Genomic DNA, 12,274 nt, shown 5'->3' on the forward strand with positions numbered 1-12,274 from the left:
GAAAACATATGGAGGAAAGCTTCATGATACTGAATTCAGCAAAGATTTCTTGGATATGACATCAAATGCACAGGCAACAAAACAAAAAATAGATGAATTGGGCTTCATCAAAATTAAAAACTTAAAGTGCACAGGATGGGAGAAGATAATTGCAAATCATATATCTGATAGGCAATTAATATCCAGAATATATTAAAAAATCTGCAACTTAGCAAAAAGCAACCAACTCAAATCAAAAATGAGGAAAGGATTAGACTAGACATTTTCCAAAGAATATATATAGATAGCCACTAAACACACAAAAGATGCTCAACATCACTAATCATTAGGGAAATGCAAATCAAGGCCACAGTGATCATGGAGTTTCAGTGGAACTAAATTTTTGCCATTAAAAATTGGTATTATATTGGACTATATATTGAGAAATCAATCAAAATAGAAAAAAATGTACTTCAAAAAAAAAAAAAGAAAAACACAATGAGACACCACTTCCCACACATTAGGATGGCTACAAAAAATAGAAACAAACAAACAAAACCCAAACCAGAAATAATGTGTTGATGAAGATGTGGAGAAATTAGAACCCTTGTGCACTGTTGGTGGAAATTGAAAATGCTATAGCTGCTATGAAAAACAGTATGGTGGTTCCTTAAAAAGTTAAAAATAGAATTACCACATGATTCAGCAATTTCACTTCTGGGTATACATACAACAGAAGTGAAAGCAGGGACTTAAGCAGATATTTGTACACCCGTGCTCTTAGCCAAATGGCAGGGACAACCTGTGTCTAACAACAGTGAGCAAATAAAGCAAATGTGGCACATCCATACAATGAAGTATCTTAAAGTCTTAAAAAGTAAGGAAATTCTGACACATGCTACACCATGGATAAACTTTGAGGACATTCTGCTCAGTGAAATAAGCATCACAAAAGGATAAATAATATATGATGCCACATATTGAGGTCCCTAGAGCAATCAAATTCATAAAGACAGAAAGTAGATTGGTAGTTACCAGGGGCTGGAGGTAAGAGGTATTGGGGAGTTAGGGTCAGAATTTCAGTTTGGAAAGATGAGAGTAGTTGTAGAGATGGATAAGCTTGATGGCTGCACAATATTGTAAGTATACTTAATGCAACAGAGCTGTACACTGAAAAATGGTTAAAATGGTAAATTTTATGTTATGTACATTACCACAATGGAAAATCGTGCACCTGCCTGTGTACATTTTGTTGAGTAGTAGGTGAATGAATAAACACATACTGGAAGATGCTGCTTTTCCACTGGGTAATAAGGTGACTGAAGCACGTCGTGTCCTCAGACGCTTTCTGCAGAGTATGCAGCACTGCAGTCATGCTTCACCAGAGCGCCAGGGTGGAGGGGCAGTGCGTGGGCCATGCAGTTTGGCAGCCTACAGTATGCCAGGGGTGAGTGGTGAGGTCTCGGACGCTTGCACAGACTCACGGGTGATGTGCCACGAGGAATGGGGCAAACTTGGCGGAATGGGTGTTGAGGCAAGGGGCAGACCACATGGAGGGCCACTGATCTTAGGGTGGAAGAGTACCAAGGCCACCCCCCATTTTTTTCTAGGTCTTTCCATGTACGTTCCCTTTGTTTTTCTTCCCCGACTCACCACTTCTAGGCCTCTGCTTTCAGGTCACCTGAGAAGCTCTCCAACTCTGCCCAGCCCTGACCCTGTGCCAGTTTTCATAGGGCGCTATGGTGCCCAGCCCACTACATGTGTTGCCGACTCCCTTAACAACCATATGAGCATCACGGCACTTGGGGCTGCTAAGTGCTCTGTGGCTACAACACTGCTCAGGACACAGCAGGTGTTCAATATATGTTGACATCAATATATATGGAAATAAATGACAGAGAGGGAGGGCACAAAGATAAGGCAGGCTTTCTGACAGAGGATAAGAGAGAAGTCATAGGGAGAAAGTCTCTTCCAAAGAGAGGAAGAGTCTGGGACCCATATTGAGACATTTTAGTCTGTAACTGGCAGGCAGCCTTGGAAGTGCTTTGAGTATTAGGAAAGTATCTCAAAAGACACTTCCAGATACAAGAGGTCATGGGTGTAGACAGGGGAGTCCTTGAGGGCAGGGGGTGGAGATGGGTGGGGTGGGGTGGCCAGAGCCACCCCAGAGGTCTGCAGTGAATGACCTGGGGTGGAGGACGGGCTCCCATGCCTACGGCATGTGCTCGGGGTGCCCTTGGAGGCGACCAAGGGGTGGCAGTGCAGGCCTAGGCCCCGGAGAAGTCTGGGTTCCTGGCTTGCTCCTTCCTCTCACTAGTCAGCTGACTTTCTCCATTCAACTGCTCTGAGCCTCAGTTTTCACTTTCAGAAAATGGCATCAATACTCTACCACGTCTATTAGTTGCTCGGTCGTGTCTGACTCTTTGCGACCCCATGGACTGTAGCCCGCCAGGCTCCTCTGTCCGTGGGATTTTCCAGGCAAGCATATGGGAGTGGGTTGCCATTTTCTCCTCCAGGGGATCTTCCCAATCCAAGAATCAAACCCCTGTCTCCTGCATTGCAGGCAGATTCGTTACCACCTGGGCCACCAGGGAAGCCCTGTACCTCTCTACAACACCTGTTTATATACCTATCTCTAAAGTGGCAGCAGTAACACCTAAGGTGTCAATGTGAGTGCTGAGTTTGTAATAATCACTACCCAGGGGATATGCTAAGTGCTTTACAAGCAGCTGGGTGAGTTCTGGTCCATGTCTGAAGAACTAAACGCAGTGCACTGTACCTGGTAAGCATTTGATAAATGCTGGGTACCTATTATCATTATTTGTAAAGTAGGAAATGGAAGTGTCAGAGATGAGGACTGCCCACAGTCAGGATGGCTTACCCTGGACCACAGTCAAGTTGGTCTCTAGAAGTTTCTGGCTCCAACAGATGACAAGTGGAGGGATGGGGATATTGCTGATTTAAGTGCTTCAGTACTGCCATGAAAAGTGGAAAGTAGTGAAACTGTTCATCCCTCAGTCGTGTCTGACTCTTTGTGACCCCATGGACTGTAGCCCACCAGGCTCCTCTGTCCATGGGATTCTCCAGGCAACAGTGCTGGAGTGGGTAGTCATTCCCTTCTCCAGGGCATCTTCCTGACCCAGGAATTAAACCTAGGTCTCCTGCATTGCAGGCAGATTCTTTACCATTTGAACCACCAGGGAAGCCCATTCAGTACTGACACGGGAGAAGGTAACTCAGCAGTGCCCAGGCCAGGCTCTTTGGGCCTCCCCGCAGACTTTGATCTACAGGCTGAGCACTGTTTACTTGCACCAATTCACATCAGGGTGTTAATTGTGGACCATGCTTAATAGTTACTCCCTTTCCAGGGCCATCCAGGCTGTCATCAGAAGGATCAGAAGGAAGGACTCTGGAAGGGAGGATAACAGCTGGAATTCAGATAGGAAGGTAGTCCAGATCCTGGGCAGCTCACCAATGTCTAAGAGTGTGTGTGTGTGTGTGTGGGGGGGGGGGGGGAACAGAGATAATTCCTTTCTCCTCACTTCCCCTTTCTCCAGCTTCTTTTCCCCACTGTCACCTAGTCCCTCCCAGCTAAGGCCCAGCTCTGGGCATTGCTCAGGCTGCAGTTGAGGGGTCACCTGTAGAGGGAAGGTGGGCAACAATGTGAAGGCAGATTTTGACTCAACAGGAGAGAGGGCTTCAACTGAGCTGCCTACAAGTGGAGCAAGTGACCCTTAGGAGCTGTAGGCCTTGGTCGGGTACCTGTCAGGGATGCTTCTGTGAAGTGAGCTGGACCGGGTTTCCTGCCCAAAATCTGGAATTCTGTGCTTGTGGCGGCCAGCATCTCCTAGCACCATACAGGGAAGATGGGGAAGACCAAAAGAGTGAGGGAGCACAGACAGGTTCCTTACTTTGAATCAGGAGCCAGCTCTGCTCTAGCATCCTGAGATGATCTCAGATGCTCAAAGTATGCAGCAGCTGGGTAGCAGGCAGGGGAGAGTCTGCTATAGAATGCCTTGGGAAAAGATTCCTCAGAGCCAGGGCCTGAACTCCTCACCCCCCACCCCCCAAAGACCCTGACCATCATAGGTGAGGCGGGATGACCACTAGCCCAGAGCAACATGGCAGCCCTCTCCTCCTATATCCTTGTTTCTCGTCCTCCTATATCCTTGTTGCCACGAGCAGAACTCAGCAGTTTGGGACACAGACAGGAGGCCTGGGGCCTACTGTCCTTCCTGCAGCTTAGGTCTCCCAGGCCTGGGAAGTCCCACCAGGGCTCCTGGGCAGCTCAAATTCCAGGTAACCTCTTCCTCTTCACAGAGCTGACCCGTGCCGGCGTGCTTCTGGAACCTTTGAACTATGTCCTCCTCTGCGGGCTCAGCATCAAGGGAAGTCCACAGATCTTGTGAAGGAGGGAGGGCAGTCCCCAGCCAGGAATGAGGGAGAAAGGGAAGTTGTATTCCAGCCAGAAACTCAGTTGGGAAGGCAGGAGGGAGGAGGGAACAGGAGGAACAACCCCCAAGCTGCCCCCCTGCTCTGCTGCTTATCAGAAGAAACTTAAGAGTCAAGTAGTAGCTCCTCTGCCTTCTTAACCAGGAAGGACGTTTTCCTTCTCCTCCTCTAGGGTCTCACCCCACACTCAGGGGTCTCCCAGACCTGCTTTCCCCTTGTATCCTCAGTCCACCTTCTAACCCGGGAATCCCCTGACCCACCTTCTTCCAGGTGACGGTCTTCCAGCTCCCCTTCTCCCCTTCAGGGGTCTCCTTGCCCACTTTCTCCCTTGGCAGGGTCTCCCCAGCCCACCATCTCTCCCTGCAGGTCCCCCGACCCACCTTCTCCTGGCAGGGTCTTCTGGTCCCTCTTCTCCCCCAGCACGGTTCCCCCGGACCACTTTCTCCCCCGGCAGAGGGGTACCCCGGCCCGCCTTCCCCGCGGTCCCCGGCCCGCCTTCCCGCGGCGGGAGCGGCGGCCCTGGCTGGCGGGCGGAGGCGGCGCCACCCGGGGCGCTGACGTAGAGGCCGCTCGGCGGCCGGGGGTCCCTTCGGTGGGGCCGCGGCTCCCCGCCCGCCGCCCCCGCGCGTCCATTCCCTTTTGTGTCCCGCGCGCGGCCCGCTCCCCGCGCACACTCGCGCCCTGCGCCCCGCGGGCCGGCGGGCGGCTCCCGGCGCGGCCCTGCACCGCGCGCCCCGCTTTGTGTGGACGCGCCGGCCGGGTGCGCGCGGGCTGTCGTGCGCCCCCGGCCCCGTCCCCGGCCCCGGCTCCGGCCCCGGCCCCGGCCCCGGCCCCGGCCCCCGCCCGGCCCGGCCCGCCTGGCCCGACCCGGGAGCGCAGCGCGGGCCGAGGGGCGGGCGGGCGGCGCGCGAACATGGCGACGGTGCCCGTGTACTGCGTCTGCCGGCTCCCCTACGACGTTACCCGCTTCATGATCGAGTGCGACGCCTGCAAGGACTGGTTCCACGGCAGGTGAGCGCGCAGCCGCCCGGCCCCGGACCCGGCCCCGGCCCCGATCCCCGGCCCCCGGGCCCCCGGCCCCCCGGCCCCGGCCCGGTCCGGTGAGCGCCCTGCAGGCCCCCGCCCGCCGCCTCCCGCCGGCCGCGCGCCCTTTTGTGCCCGGGGCGGGGGCCGGGGGCCGGGGCCGGGCGGGCGCCCCTCACCGCCGCCGCGCACAAAGCGGGTCCGCGGGGGGCGGCGGGCGGGGGCCGGGCCGGGAAGTTGAGGCGCCGAGCAGGCCGGACCGCCTGACAGCGGGCCCGCGGAGGCCGGGCTCCCGAGGCCCAGGCCCGGCGCCTCCCCCGCGAAGTTGCAGGAACTTTCCCCGCGCGGGCCCGGGAGACGCGCGAGTGGCGGGCTCGGACGCCGGCGGGGCTGGGACGGACGTGGGGCCCGGCCAGGTGGCGGCGGCGCGCCCACCGTCCGCCGCAGCCCGGAGCTCCGGCACCATGTCCGGGAGGCAGGGACCCCTGCCCGGCCCCAGCGGGGCTCCTGGACTCGGCCGGCCTGCACATCCCCGGCAGGAGTGTGGGTGACAGAATGGTGGGTCTATGTGGGTGTTGTGGCTTTGCCGCCTCCTCTTTGGCCGTCACGTTTCCCCGTTCCCCTCCTCTGTGTTCCAGACACAGGCCCACCCTGGTTTTGACTTGACCTTCTGCTCTCAGAGGAAGATGGGGTGGGGGGAGGTGAAGCTTGGCCTTTGCCCGTGACCATGACCTGGCCCTGTGCCGAGTTTTCAAAAGCCAGAGGCCCCTTCCCACCCAGAAGTAAGTGGCAGAGGAGGAAGAGGAGGTGATCCTGGTGCCCAAACTGCTCCAACAGGTTCTCCAGTGTTTGGGCCTCAGCGGAACCGCCAGAGGCTGGCCAGGGTAGTGTGCCCTCCTAGGCTCCAGTCTTAGACCCAGCCGGAGTAGGGCTGGGGGCAAGAGACTGCGTGTGTGCTGGTAGGTGGTCCCTCAACTTCCAGAGAGGCGAGTCCCATCCCCCCCGCCCCCCACCCCGGTTTTAACTGTGGATGGGCGAGTGGCCCTTAAAGGTAGGTTGTGTTATCTACTTCTGACAGTATGCATGTGTGGGGCTAGGCAGCCAGATGTGACAGGGCTTGCTGAGGTTGGTTAGTGCCAAGCCTGAGTCCCAGCTCAGTGCCCGTGACAGGGACTCCAGTGAGGAGGGGTGAGACTCCATGGGATAGGAGCTCCCACTGAAATTGTGGGGCTCCTAGGCTGCCTTCCCAGGACTGTGGAGACCCTGCAGAGCCGTGGAGGCTGGAGTCTGAGCACCCGGCTCTGCCCAGAACAGTGCTGCTATGCACACCCACCAGTTGGCATCCTCTGAGCTCATGTCTGGATCAAGGGTGAGAGCTGCCATATGATCGTTCATGGCTCCTCAGGTCCAGAGATGCTGAGAAGCTGGCCTGGAATGCCCTGAAAGTGGTGGGACCTCTCCCTCCTCCCCCGCCCCTACCCAGGGCCTGCATACTTGCCCAAGGTGCCCAGGCTGGAGGAGTGTGAGGGCCTGGGAGGACCGTTGCCTGGCTTCCCTCCTTTGAGTTGGGCAGGCAAAGCCAGTTCTGAGCTGGACTTTGAGAAGGGGTGTAGTGAGTGGGAGGAGCGGAGGGAGTATGAGAGCAAGCCGGGGAAAGGGGCTGAGGGCTGGCCTGAGGGGATGGTGGCATTTACTGGATTGGCTTAGGTGGAGACAGGGAGAAAGATGCGCCCTGACACCTCAGAGGGGATGTTTTGGGGAAGTCTTATCTCTTTATTTCTTATTTCTCATGTGACATCTTTGATTTAATCTGATATACACATAGATCATTTGATCAGCACAGATTCATTTCCACCCATGTGGGGTCACCCTACGGTCTGAAAGGGGCTGTGTTTCCCTTGTGCCACGGGGCACATCTTCTCTGTGTAATCAAGGGTTGCTTACAGAAGTGAGTGAACCCTGAGGGGCCAGAACACCTCCTGTAGTCCTTAGTCTCCTGAGTGGCTCAGGGGAGGTGCTGGGATGGGAGAACACCGGGTCAGAGTTTGGGACCATTATTGGCGAGGCTGGGCAAGGCTATATGCGGCCCTCACACCCCTGGGCAAACCTCCCACCTCTCTTCTCATGACCCTTCTCCCCTGTGACAGAAAGGTGTGTGACATGATCCACAATGTTTCCAAATCTCCAGATATTCCTGGATGGATGACCCGCTACTCTTTGCAGATCCATGTACCATCTGTACTGTTGTTCACTTCATATCCAACATCTCAACTCACTTTCTAAAAGTTTGAATACTTTGTAACTTTTTATCTTGAGAGAATTTGAAGAGTTACAAAAAAAGGTACAATTTCCCTATACCCCACACCCTGCCTCCCCTGAAGTTAACATCTTATCAAATTATGTTGCAAGCATAGAAACAGGCAGAAACACTGGGGCTGCACTGCTAACCAAACTTCAGGCCTTGGACAGATTTATTTAGTTCCAGGACCCCACATTGCATTTCACTCTGGTGTCTCCTTACTCTCCTGAATCTTTCTGTTCCAAGGAAAGTTCGTATCATTCCCTGAAATAGAACATTAGTATAACTTGCTGTAGACAGTACTTGTAAAAATAAACATAACTGTGAAAGTAACAGGCTCCCTCTTGTTCCACCTGTGACCCTTCACATCCCTACAATGCACCCCACTTTGGATGGATTGGAAGGGAGTCTCTGAAGTTACTTTCACTCCCAGTGGCCATAGGACTCTAGCAGCAGTGCTGGCTGAGATCATGGTTGGGGCAGTCTCCTTCTATAGGGGAAGAACCTGCTCCCAGGATGTGTCCACCATGGCAGGAAGCCTGTAGAACCCTGACTACCCCTTCTGGCATTCTCTGCGGTGGTCTTGCTGCCGGACTGAGCTGGTACTTGGGCAGCCAGGAAGGCAGGAGCTCATGTTCCACCCTGTCTTGACCATGACTGGTCACTCCTGGGGCTAGGATAACTTGTCAACCCAATCTGCCTTCCTTGCACTCACTGCAGTGTCACCTGGAAATTGACTTTGACTAGGAAGGGATGGATTTTGTGGCTGGATGTCCTTAGAGCTGTCTTATGTGTCTGAGCAGATATGGCAGTGCTCAGGCACTGGGAACCTTCCTCCTCAATTAGGGTGTCACAAAGCCAGTTCGGCCAAGCAGTGGGGGGCTTCTCATGCTCTGCCTCCTGCCAGACCCTGTGTGTCCCTCCATCCCTGTCTTTGGCAAGGCATCTGACTGTAGACCAGTAGCTCTAGGGAGTGACCTGGGCATCTCACCTTCTTACTATCTTGATGTGAAGCATCTCTGTGGAATATAGAAATGCTTCTGTTGAAATATCAGAGATCCTGAAGCTTCCTCACCCTCTTTAAGCTCCTGTTGTGTTGAGCTTGAAGGGTTTTGGGAGGCATAATCAGTAAAGTTGATTTTAAAGAGTTTGAAAGCCGGGGTGCTGTGCCAGTCCTTTAGAGGCGTAAGTTCCATTTATTCCTCAGCAAGTACTATGGGGTGCATGTTCTGTGTGGGGTGCAGTGCTAGTTTTGTGGTTTCCTGGGGGTAACAAGGCAGATCCCCTTGCCCCTTACAGGTTTTCTTCTGTGGGAGCCAAACTTGTAGGCTGGGAGTTCCATCCCAGCCTGGGGAGTGTTTCAGAGCCTGAGGGAGCACTGCAGGGGCAGGGAGGCTGCATCAGGGACAGCCCGCAGGTGTGGCTGGAGACGGGAACCCCTCTGGGGTGCTGAGCAGAGCAGTAGGAGGGGACTGAGGACTTGACAGGGCCCCTCTGGATGCTGTGCGCGCAGCTGGGGAAGAGGACAGGAACAGGAGCCCCTGCCCAGGTGAGAGGTGACAGGCAGGGCCTGGGGGTGAGGACTGGGGTGGGGGAAGGGGTTGAATTCTACAAGTACTCAAAGGTGGGCTGGCAAGACTTGCCTGATGTAGATCCCCTCTGATTCCTGTGTGTTTGTCCTGCCCTCTGGACTGCGCGTGCCCTCCTTGCCAAGGTCCTATCTCTGTGCCCATCCTCCCCAGGACTGGTTGGCCTCTGTGGGCTTTTGCCATGTCTTTCACCAGCTTTCAGCTTTTTAGGGCAGATCCTCTTCCTGGGTCCTTGGCCCTCATAGCTGCTCAGTACCATAGAGTGGGATGGTGGCTAGCTCTGTTGGCCAGCGAACTATGTGCACTTGCAGAGAAAGAAGGGCCTGCCAGGGCTCAGGCCTCAGTGTTGTGATCTGGGAGAGCAGAGCTGACAATTAAATCTTCCAATGTGAGATCCCTTAATACAGTGGGAAGTGCCCTTCACATGGCGACCGAGTTGTGGCATGTTTGACGTGGTTAGGAATAATGATTTGTCATTTGAAAATGAAGAATTCTCACTGAATGAGCTTAAGAAGTTCCAGAAGAGGTTGGGGGAATGTCCTGCCAAATTATAGAGGGCAGAACAGATATCCCCTGTCCATCGATCCTTTCCAAATGAGATGAATCTCAAAGGAAGCTACTTGGAGCTCATGGTAATCACCAGAATGTTTGCCTTTATTGAAAATATTGGCCTGGAAGCATGCTTGATGTGAGCCTCTGCACTGCAGCCTACGTTTGTTTGGGGCCTCTTGGGCTTAGGTGCGGCTGCAGATGGCCTGAGTTTGGGCAAAGTTTGGGATACTTGAAGTGGACCCTGCCCCTCTCTGGTACCATCTGTGGTTCTGTCCCCTCACCTCTGTGATCATGGCACTTGGCCATGTGGAGGGCCTTTTTTCCAAAATAATGAGAAGTTTTGCTGTTGGGAGGGAGTGTTGGCCAGAAAATAATGTTCCACAACAAAGTATGCTAGAAGAATCTTAACTGCTAAGATTCTGGTGTGGGTAAAGCAAAGCTGTCAGTTGACTTCTAAGTGACTGATGTGACTAGTAGCACTGCAAGGCTCACACTCTGTCTGGCTTTTACGGTGTCAGGATTAGTTCCCAGTCATCCTTTTTTATTGGATGGTGGTGGGCCGGACGGGCCACCTTGGCCTCCCACTTATAGTAGAGGGAGAGGGCCCTTGTCTCCTCACCCACAGCTGGTGTATGCATCTTTGCCAGGGGTGGGGGCAGAAGTGGCATTTGGCATATTCTGGCTCAAGTATGTTGAAAACTCCATACCTGCCCACGGTTTTGAAAATGCAATGTGGGTAGAGACATCTTCTCAGCAGAAAGGCCACATCCAGTGGCAGGTAGAGAAGCTGGGCTCTCTGCAGCACCCTTGGTGTCTCAGGTGTCCCCAGCATCCCCTTGGCCCCCCACTTAGAGCTGCATCTCCATCTCTGCACCTTGCCTCCACGTCTCACTCCAGCTCCATCCCCTACTGTCTGTCTCACTTCTCAGCTTTTGGGCTCGGTGGTGAGGCTAACGGCGCTCTTTGGAATGGGTCTTGGCCCTGTGCTTTAGGACACAGGGTCTCTTCACTTCCCCCCAAAGTGTTGGGTCATCTGTGGAAAAACGTAGTTAGAATTCCAGCTGGTGACTGGCTTTGCCTCTCAGCATAAGAACTGAAGGTTCTTGTGGTGTTTGTCCAGGCAAATGGAGAAAAGAGCCTCTCATCCTTTTTTAAAAAATTAGGGTGAAATTCACATGCCGTGAAATTAACTGTTTTATAGTGCACAGTTAATAGCATTTAATACATTGAGGATATTTTGCAGCTGTCACCTCTGTCTAGGTTGTGAACATTTTTATCACCTCAAAAGAAAACCCATTCGACAACTTCCCCATTCCTCCTCCCGTCAGTCTTGGACAACCACCCATCTGTTTTCTGTCCCTGTGGATTTATCTATTCTGGACATTTCGTATAAATGGAATCATACTGTATGTAGCCTTCTGTGTCTGTCTTCTTTCACTTAGCATAATGTATTTTTAGGATCATCCACATTGTGGTGTGTATCAGAACTTCTTTGATTTTTTATGGCTGAATAATACTCCAGTGTAAGGATATACCACAGTTTGTATATACATTCATCTGTTTATGGTTATTTGGGCTTTTTCCACCAAATATTGTCAGTAGTGCTGCTGTGAACATTTGTGTGGAAATATTTGTTTAAAGACTTGTTTTCAATTATTTAGGGAATTGCTGGGTCATATGATCATTCTATGTTTAACTTTTTGAGTAACGAGCAAACTGTTTTTCTATAGCAGCTGCACCATTTTAACATTCTTACCATCAATGTGGGAGCACTCTGATTTCTCTTCATCCTTACCAACACGTTGTTTTCTATTTTTAAAATTATGGGCGTCCTAGTGGGTGAGAGGTGGTATCTCATTATGATTTCATTTTGCATTTCCATAATGGCTGATGATGTTGAATATGTTCTCATGCATTTGTCCATTTATATATCTTCTTTGGAGAAATGTCTGTTGAAACAGGTTGCCCATTTGAAATTTTTTTTTTTTTTAAAAATTTTAAGAGTTCTTTATATATTCTGGACAATAGACCCTTATCAGATACAAAATTTGCACGTGTTTTTCCACTCCATGGGTTGTCTTTTCACTTCTGTGTTAATGCCCATTGATGTACAAATGTTTTTAATTTTGATGAAGTCTAATTTGTCTTTTTTTCCTGTTGCTTATGCTTTTGGTGTTATATCTAAGAATCCATTGCCAGATCTGGAGGTCATGAAGATTTACCCCTTTGATTTCTTGTAAGAGTTTTACAGTTTAGTTCTTATATTTAGTTTTTGATTCATTTTCAGTTAATTTTTATATATGATTTGAAATATGGATCCCACATCATTTGTTTCCATGTGGATGTCCAGTTGTCCCAGAACCATTTGTTGAAAAGACTA

The 12,274-nt window shown here is 52.0% G+C and overlaps 1 protein-coding gene across 3 annotated transcripts in view; it reads left to right on the forward strand.

Annotated features, from left to right (window-relative positions):
* Window positions 1-4,948: 4,948 nt before the first annotated feature.
* PHF2 (PHD finger protein 2) overlaps window positions 4,949-12,274 on the forward strand; it is an 82,588-nt gene continuing 75,262 nt past the window's right edge. Inside the window, exon 1 of one of the 3 annotated variants that reach the window (XM_043453146.1) lies at window positions 4,949-5,442. In XM_043453146.1, coding sequence (XP_043309081.1) covers window positions 5,345-5,442 — 98 coding nt within the window. In that variant the 5' untranslated portion in view covers window positions 4,949-5,344. Of the gene's footprint in view, window positions 5,443-5,872; window positions 6,013-12,274 lie in introns of those variants that run through there. The other 2 variants (XM_043453145.1, XM_043453147.1) reach the window with 2 other exon arrangements.

Source organism: Cervus canadensis, chromosome 30, assembly GCF_019320065.1.
Source record: "Cervus canadensis isolate Bull #8, Minnesota chromosome 30, ASM1932006v1, whole genome shotgun sequence".
NCBI classification, from domain to species: domain Eukaryota; kingdom Metazoa; phylum Chordata; class Mammalia; order Artiodactyla; family Cervidae; genus Cervus; species Cervus canadensis.